Source organism: Chelmon rostratus, chromosome 2 (genome assembly GCF_017976325.1).
Source record: "Chelmon rostratus isolate fCheRos1 chromosome 2, fCheRos1.pri, whole genome shotgun sequence".
In the NCBI taxonomy this organism is placed as follows: domain Eukaryota; kingdom Metazoa; phylum Chordata; class Actinopteri; order Chaetodontiformes; family Chaetodontidae; genus Chelmon; species Chelmon rostratus.
The window spans coordinates 15,556,609-15,565,557 of record NC_055659.1 but is presented as its reverse complement, the minus strand read 5'-3'; the positions used below and the strand labels follow the sequence as shown (position 1 = coordinate 15,565,557).

Genomic DNA, 8,949 nt, shown 5'->3' with positions numbered 1-8,949 from the left:
GACTGTTAAATAACTGTAAGAGTAAGTAGGAAATTAAGTGTGAAAGTGCACCCCTTGCAGTGCCCATTGCAAAGATTAAGTTGGATCTCATCTCCTCTTTCTTACAGCAATTTTAACATTTGTGGACAGTGACCTGCAGTGCAAAATATAGCTTTGACAGAGAAAGTGGAATGTGCCTGTCCTGTGCATGATTCTGAGCTAATCCAGCAATTATATGCGTAAACACTGATGCATGACTGACTCTTAAAACAAGTAGTTAACATTTTACAGTTTTAGAGATGACTTCTTTTTTTGTGGATACCATAATATAGCCTATATGATTAAAAAAAACATTTTTTTTTCATCTTGTAGTTTGCTTGGTCGGGCCACACACACATACAGCGACCAAGCCCGTGACATTTTTGCTGAAATGATAGATTTTATATCAATACCTCAAAACATTTCTGAAACATGTTGTTTAACGTGCAGTTAGCTTTGATTCCAGCGTCAGGGCTTTTATTTTGAAGGGGGGGAACAGGCCCAGCAGCGGTCAGCTGACCAGCCAGGCTGCTTACCTGACGAGCGAGGGGACTGTGGTGGTCAACGGTGAGTACTGTGATTAATAACTCCAGCTAATAAGCAGGTGTTAAATAATTTAAGTTTTTCGCTGTCATGTCGTCCCCGCTTACTACCAACGCTGTTAGCTGGTTAAGCAACGGTTAGGACGCAGCTTCTGTACCGGCTAAAGAGAGTATAACAAGTTAAATACAAGGCTAGCTTGCCATTGTAGCATAAATTGTTGCTGAGCAGCGGTGCTTAACGCAGGTAATGACAGCTAACGGTAATGTTACAGGCTGCCGGCCTAACGGTCAGAGTAAACAGCCGCAGATGCAGCTAGCAGCTAGTTCGCTCTTTGGGTTTAAGTACAACAGACAGATAAAAGACTATATGTTGTCATTAATATGTCGCGTGTTGTTGTTATGGTGTTATCTCTGTGTCCTCAGAGGAGTGAGACAAATCACACCATGCTGCCTGATAAAGATGGTCCAGGCGTCGGAGGCGGACAGAGCTCTCCTGAGGGGGAGGACCCCTCTGTGAGTCTGTTCAGAGAGTACCTCCGCCTCAAAACCGTCCACCCAGACCCTGACTATGGTGAGACATGTTCCTCACAACACGCACATTTTTATTTCTTGGTCTAACCCAGTATGTCAGTGGTCAAAGTCAAAACAGCTGCTGGAGTGTGCAAACACATGTTTTTCATACTATTGTCATTTCACTTCAGATACCATCATTGTTATATCACTTAACACACCTGCAGTTAAACATCTGTCGTGGGTCAGTTTAAAAGTAAACCTGTGCAGTGTGAAATTCATATGCTTGTATCATCTTAGCAACATAATTTATCAAAGTCCAATTCTTATCTGCGTCTGCAAGACATTAAATACTTCCAGGAATGTATGAAGCTTGTGTGCTTGAAAAGGAAGCTGTGCTGCAGAGCAATGCTTGAACCTTCACCTCAGCTCACCTGTGGTTAAAAAAAAAACAAAAAAACAAATCAAAACAAGCAAAAAAGCAAAACTGGCCCTGTCCAAAAGAATGGGATTGCATGTGGAGGTTTTTTAGTTGCAGGAAGGCTGGCCTCACTCTTCATGATAGGTTACTTACTATCTGTTCATTCATTTACAGATGCTGCTCTTCGGTTCCTGGACAGAATGGCTGATGAGCTTGGGCTACCCATGAAAAAGATTGAGGTGTGTGTCCATGATGTTAATCTCATTCATGTAGCAAACATTAGCAGACATTAGCAATACAGTGGGCCTTATCTGCCGTTTCTCCGCTCTTTAGGTTTGTCCAGGCAGAGTTGTGTCGATCATGACATGGGAAGGGACGAACCCAACCTTAAAATCCATCTTACTCAATTCCCATACAGATGTTGTACCTGTTTTCCAGGTATGGCGTCTATCTCTGTTCATGTCGTTGCAATCCTGTAATTATCTTTAATAGACATGAAAAAAATAGATTTGATATCAATCTCTTCTCCAGGAACATTGGAAATACGATGCTTTCAGTGCTTTCAAAGATGCAGAGGGCAACATTTATGCCCGGGGATCACAGGACATGAAATGTGTAACTATACAGTGGGTATAAACTGCCTTGATAACTTGTTTCATTAAACAGGATTTGTGCTCTAGTTGTTTTGATCTTCACTTTTAATCATGTTCTATGTGTAACACTTGCTTTAACACCCACTCACTCAACCTGCATACTGTCAATCCAGACTCCTTTTCTTTTTTTCGTCATAACTCTGTTGTGTCGTCTGTTGTTCTTTGCAGGTACATCCAGGCAGTTAGAAGACTGAAGGCTGAGGGACGGAAACTGATGCGCACTGTGCACTTAATGTTTGTTCCCGGTAGGATGTTTGATTGCCTCCCTTCCTCTCTTTGTAGTTTGTTCTCAAAGCGTCAACACACCCGTGGTCCATGCACACAGGTGTTTTCACTTCTGTTGCCTGATCAGACCTCTTCTCAAGACAGTGAAAGTGTGTTCAGACTGTTTGATTGACACCGTGTTCACTCTCCTGGTAATTGTTTTACACGTGCTAAGGTGGACCCTTCCGTTCAACGAAATTCCCCCGCAGTGCGGTCTGCTTAAGTTTGTAGTCTGGTAGTGTGATAATGTACTGAACATGGTGATGAAACAAGCTAGAAAAATAGCTACTCCATTTCCAAAAACAGTACAGAAGTGTTGCTGTCAGCCGACCGAGGACATCTCCATCAGCTGATGATGAAGATGAAATATAAACTTAAATCTATTCAGTTTTTAAGAATTAGTAAAGGCAGTACAGGACCTTTTCCTTTAGGTTCAGCCACGTTAAACATGTGCTTCATGGTCTGCACTGTTTATGTGGCATTTTGTGTGTTTACGGCACAAAGCTTTCGATTCAAGTGTGCATAAGGGGCGTATGCTGTTTACCTGCCGAACTGAAGTGGACTGGAAGCTTTGAGGTGCACCTCTTGGCACGTGGAGCTTGGTGACTTCATGTGCTTCTCAGCACAGCTTGAACCTGAGTAGAGGTCTAACCTGCCAGAATGACTGAAAACTCCTCAGAGCCTTTAATTAGAATAAAGTTCTTTCTCCAAAATTACACGCTTGTTTATCTGAAGTTTAACTAAAATCAGCTATGAGCATTTTTGGCAAATGAAAATATGACATTAATAACTAAAATGTGTTTTTCTCCTTCTTTTTAGATGAAGAAGTTGGAGGTCACAAGGGAATGGAAACATTTGTGAAGCATCCAGAGTTCCAAAAATTAAACATTGGCTTTGCACTTGATGAAGGTAAATAAATAACTGTTTGCAACATATTTTAAAAGTTAATGAATAAGAACCTGAACCATGAAGGCCACTGAAATCAGGTGAGAAAGACGTCAGTTACTGAGTTTATACTATGACCATGGAAAATTCAGTTTTCTCTTTGGTTGGCAGCTTTGTGTTAAATTGTATATCTTGGCACCTCAAATCATCCCTGCCAGTAGTATGATTATCCCTCAAGATCGCTGTGCAAGGTACAGTATATAAAACTGCACGTTACTATGGCAACAACACATTTGCTTCATTGTACGTTACCAGTAAGTCATGAGTGAAATTAGTGTCCAGGGTGAAATGAAAGATTCAGAAAAGCAACATCCTTTGCTGTGAAGTGTAGAAGTAACAAAAAAGAATTGTTAAAGTTTGAGGTGATGAAAATGTGTGTGAATTGAAAAATAGTCGGGTAAGAATGGATGTGACTTGAAAATTGAATGATGAAATATCAAGTCATATGATGAATTTAAAGCTGATTTAATTAAAATAGTGTGATGGGATGAAAATAGAGCCATGTTTCATCAGTTTCCCCATGTTAGATTCATCATTCATCATCGTCATTCATCATTCACAGCACAAAATTGTCATTTATCATTTATTTAAGGAAAGTGGTCTGAATGATGGGAGCTACAAAAACTAACTGAAGAAAATGGAGGCAATAAAAATGCTTACGAAGTGATGAAAAATAGTGATAAATTGTCCACCCTTCATCATTCACAGTGACATTTATCATTTACAGCAAACAATTTTGTTACTTCTGCCCAACTCTCAGCTTGCAGGCCTGGGACATGTTCAGCACAGAAAAAAAGTAGGAAAACATTTATTCAAACGGAAACTGCGGTGCGTTTAATGCCCTGTTGTATTAGTGAAATGCACTGATTGGCTAACATCTCTGATACACCCGCTGAATGAGAGAAAACATACCTCAAAGCCCATTGCACACCGTTTCACAGTGTTTCGGAAAACGTCATTCAACCTGGGAACAGTAGCAAACCTGCGCACACTGTTTTCAAATTGAATGCTTTTATTGTGACGTGGCGACTACATATCAAAAACACTGTCAGTCAGTGGGTGTGGTTTTTGATTGACATTTTGGGCTAGAAGTAACAAAAAGTGTTTGCCGTAAACAATAAATGTCTGATGGGTATTGTGAATGATGAAGGGTAAACTTTAAAACTGTAAAACATTGTATATCTATCAATTATCATCAGTCTTTCTATACATTTATACAACATTAGAGCTACATTCATATTGTTCATTCCTCTTGTATGAATGTGTAGCCACCTCGACACGAGACTGATGTTGAAAGTGTTTTGTATGTCTGTGATCTGTAGGTCTGGCCAACCCTGGCGAGGCCTTCACTGTGTTTTATGGAGAGAGGAACCCCTGGTGTGAGTATAAAATACTTACAGTACAAGACTTCCATCTTATCAGATGACATGATTTCTGAATGATGATGAAGATGGAGCTGAATCAAGCAGAATGCCTTCCTCTTTCCAGGGATTACAGTCCACTGCCCAGGCAGTCCAGGTCATGGCTCTAGGTTTGTGGAGAACACAGCTGCTGAGAAACTGGTAAGTGTCAGTGTCTTGCAACCAGTTAATACAAGTGTTAAGTTGTTGTTACAAGGACTTAGAAGAACAGAGTCAGTGACCATACTGTCGTTTCCTTCTCAGCGCCAAGTCATGAACTCCTTCCTGGACTTCAGAGAGAAGGAGAAACTCAGGTGAGATTGAAAAAAATCTTCATGTGTATGGCGAGACAGATTTTCTCATGAATACACAGTCTCAGAGTAAGTTTGGAATCATATATTTTAATCACAGCGTATTTCTAACATAACGCTTTATCTGTTTTGTGCAGTTATTCTCTAAATGTGAGCTTTAACACTTGAGTCTCTGCAGGAAGTCCTTGTATGAAAGTTCCCCTGTATGCCACTTTTCACAAAAGTGGATTCAAATAATATTGAAAAAAAAAAAAACAAAGACATCTTTTAAAATTTACATTGTGACTATCCAAGAGTAATGCTACTGAGATGTCTTAATAAACGATGTGTGCAGTAAAGATGCCATGATGATGTTCAAAGCTGAAGAATGTAAGCAGCCTGGATTTATGGACCACAGTGCAGAAGTACTCTGTTATAAGTAAAAAAGTATTATAATCAAAATACACTGAAAGTACCTGAAGTAGAGTACTTATTCTGCCGGACGGTGTATTTTCAACATACTGTGTATTAGGCCTGGATTGGATTATAATTATTGATGCATTAATGTGTTTGTCACTTTAAAATTAGTAATGGTGATTTTCCTACTTTTATCTACTGGGCAGCTTGTGAATTTCCCCTTGCGAATCAATAAAATTGTATCTTGATCAAGAATATTACATCATGAATTATTTGTTGGTGAATTTGAATTGTTAAACTAAACCTTCAAAGTAACTAGTGACTTAAGTTATCAAATGAATGTAGTGGAGTAAAAAAGTACAATATTTGCCTCTGAATTGTAGTGAAGTAGAAGTATAAAGTGGCAGAAAGTTTACGTGAGTAAATGTGTTTGGTTACTCTCCGCCAGTGGTAATTATGTGTATCAAGGATTCATTTATGGCTCTGTCACTTCTCTCTAGTTTCTATATGTTATTTCCAGGAAACTTCCAAGGAAATTCTGAACACAACTAACTAAACTCAAACTAAAATACCAGTTTTAGAACACTGCTGCTATGTTCCCCATACTTAGTGCTAAACGACATCATTCTCGCCAGGGAACTTTCAAGGGAATTATTAGGAAAACATGGACGTGTTAAAAAATTTGAAAAGAATTTCATGACTTTGTCTCCTGGTCAATTAAAAGAAATGTTCATCAACCAAAATGTGTTGTGTTTGCGTCCCAGAGACATAAATGAATATGAGCGGAAACAATGAGTTGCTAATTAGCACTTTGGTACAAAGAAAAGCAGATTTGATGTGCATTTCTTTGATAGAAAAGTTCAAATTAGTTACCAGTGTTGGCTTTGCAAAAATACAATTCTGCTAGATAATAATTTCATTACTGCCGCGTGTCTGTTTCAGGCTAAATACCAGTGAGTGTTTCACGCTTGGTGATGTCACCACAGTGAACATGACCATGGTCAAAGGTGGCGTGGCCTACAACGTCATCCCAGCTGAAATGGACGTCAGCTTTGACCTGAGAATACCACCTACAGTGAATCTGCAGGTGTGTAAGCGTGCATGTCTCTGTGAGTGGGAACGTTTGTGTTTGTCTGTGTGACGTGTTCATGCAGTCATGCTGACACCTCATCTACAGGCAGACGCGTGCGAGTGAAATGACCTCCGGCTCAATGTTAACTCTACACTCTAACTCATAAACAATTATCATCCAACCAGGAGTTTGAAAGCCAGATCAAAGAGTGGTGCAAAGAAGCAGGAGAAGATGTCACCTATGAATTTGCTCAGGTCGGCGCACACACACTGTGTACTTTTTGTGAAAGTGCTGTTTGTTCCCGTTGTCAGTTAGATTAAATTAGCTGTCATCCCTTGCAGAAACATATGAACCAGAATGTGACTTCGACGGAGGAGAATGATCCTTGGTGGAGCGCCTTCAGCGTCACCTGCAAGGCAATGTGAGTACCCCGTACAGAAACTTTACATCTGTTTACAGTAGATCAGCAATCAAACACTCAGATTTCTCAGGAATCTAATGTCAGTCTTTGTGTGCTGTTTTACTGCATCATAAAATAAGATTTTTTTTTGCCTCTGTTTTTGCTTACACAGCCCATTCTAATGCATTTGCTCCATTTCACACCTTAGCTGCAAATATTCACGCAGCTCCCACAATCCTCTTCTCATGTTTAGAAAGAACATCCTTATCTGTGCATTTTGCAGTTTTCACTTTTACTTTCATTAACTTTGTAGAATTCTGCTGGAAATATAAACTATCTATCTAACCTGTGTAGAACTTTGGAGACATATTTTGGAAATGTTTGTAACTGTAACTGACAAAATCATGAAGGCACTGGAGGACTTGACTGAATCTGTCCTTGTACCATGAACACTCATGTCAATAACTCCACTGTAGGAATATGACTGTGGAGAAGGAGATATTTCCAGCTGCCACAGATAGCCGTTTCATCCGAGCTGTGAGTATAAGAACTGGATATGATAGCGAGAAAAAAAAAAACTCATTCAATTTGACTTTTTATTCATTCATCTATCATTGCTGGGCGAAAGCTGTTCCTTCAGTTCTGTGCCTGCCTGTTAATAGGTTTGTTTGTCTAATCTAGGTGGGTATCCCCGCTATCGGCTTTTCTCCAATGAACCGGACGCCAATCCTGCTGCACGATCACAACGAGTATCTGAATGAGCAGGTCTTCCTGAAAGGCATCAGCGTGTTCGAGAGGCTCATCTCAGCTCTTGCCAGCGTTCCTGCCTGTTCTGATGAGGCTTAGACAAGTCTTCGTTTTTAATCCTCTCTAAAACGTATTTCACTGATGAGCTGAATATTTAACTTGAAGAATTTGCAGAGATTACCAAAGAATAATAACATGTATATCATAAGCCAAAACTGAGCACTTAGCCTTTGGTACTATTGATTTGAGTTTTTTTTATGATTCTCAGGAGATAGGCGCAGTGAGCGTTGCATTACTCAGCACTGCAGCAGTTTTTTAACAACCTGTATGTCAACATTGTTGATTGAGTGTGCCTGTGTGTATGCAGTCTTAAAGAATTATCACCTATTGTGTAAACAGTTTTCCATTAGGATGGAAAAATCAACATACTAAAATGTAAAGATGACTTTGATTTAACTCTTTGATCAAACATCACTTAATTGCCACTTTTTAGATTTAGCTTAATTTTAAAACTATGATTTCACGAGTTCTAATTTTATTTAATAAATGGAATTGAATAAATATATTTGTTCATTACTTTCATGGTCATATTGTCTTGCACACAAGAGATTTGCGCTTGATGCCACGCTGATTTTTAAAATGGCAGTGAAGGAGCAGCACGATAAGAGCTGCATTATGGAGGAAGATTTCTGACTGCCTGCGGCAACAGCAGTTAACCTCCAAACAACCATCTGCTTCAAGGACAGACAATAAAATTTACCATAACTACATCATTAAAAATGTCCAAACATAAGTTAAATCATTGAATCTATCAATGCAGCCTTCAAATGAACACTAAGTGCAAGCCAAGATTATCATCAGGCAGCGTGTTGTGATGGAGAGTCCAGCCTACTCGCCACAATGAGTTTCAGCATTACATACTGAATGCATTTTCTCTGCTAATGAGCAAGACAGAATTAAAGCTGGCATTCCTCAAAGTGCCCTGAAGGAAGTGAAGAGGCTGAACAAAACATTAGAAAATAACGTTTTAGCAACGTTATGGCTCTATGGATGGCAACGTCAGTCTGCAGGTTTGTCTACCCCTCCCATTAGCTTCGTCACCCTCCCATACCTCTGTACTCTAGTGTTACTTACCAAATGTTAGCATGTTGATGCGCTGAACTAACACTTAAAACATGCAAAACATGACTGCTAAAAATCTGCAATGTCATTGTGAGTCAGTTAGCATGTTGACATTAGCATGTAGCTTGAAGCACAGCTGTGTGCATGT

The 8,949-nt window shown here is 39.5% G+C and overlaps 1 protein-coding gene across 1 annotated transcript; it reads left to right on the top strand.

Moving 5' to 3' along the window:
* The first annotated feature begins 486 nt into the window (after positions 1-486).
* On the top strand, positions 487-8,234 carry LOC121618599 (aminoacylase-1-like). Its single transcript, XM_041954122.1, has 15 exons — positions 487-585; positions 984-1,131; positions 1,666-1,730; positions 1,825-1,929; positions 2,023-2,117; positions 2,313-2,389; positions 3,228-3,317; positions 4,676-4,732; positions 4,842-4,915; positions 5,018-5,067; positions 6,403-6,547; positions 6,718-6,786; positions 6,874-6,953; positions 7,409-7,469; positions 7,614-8,234. Exons 2-15 carry the CDS (start codon positions 1,005-1,007, stop codon positions 7,776-7,778), a joined length of 1,260 nt encoding a protein of 419 aa, XP_041810056.1. The 5' UTR covers positions 487-585; positions 984-1,004; the 3' UTR covers positions 7,779-8,234.
* Positions 8,235-8,949: the final 715 nt, after the last annotated feature.

Bases quoted from the DNA above. Each gene is read 5' to 3' on its own strand.
- LOC121618599 (XM_041954122.1), top strand. From the start codon at position 1,005: ATGCTGCCTGATAAAGATGGTCCAGGCGTCGGAGGCGGACAGAGCTCT. The intron at 1,132-1,665 runs GTGAGACATGTT...ATTCATTTACAG, and splicing joins CCACCCAGACCCTGACTATG to ATGCTGCTCTTCGGTTCCTG. The intron at 4,916-5,017 runs GTAAGTGTCAGT...TTTCCTTCTCAG, and splicing joins ACACAGCTGCTGAGAAACTG to CGCCAAGTCATGAACTCCTT.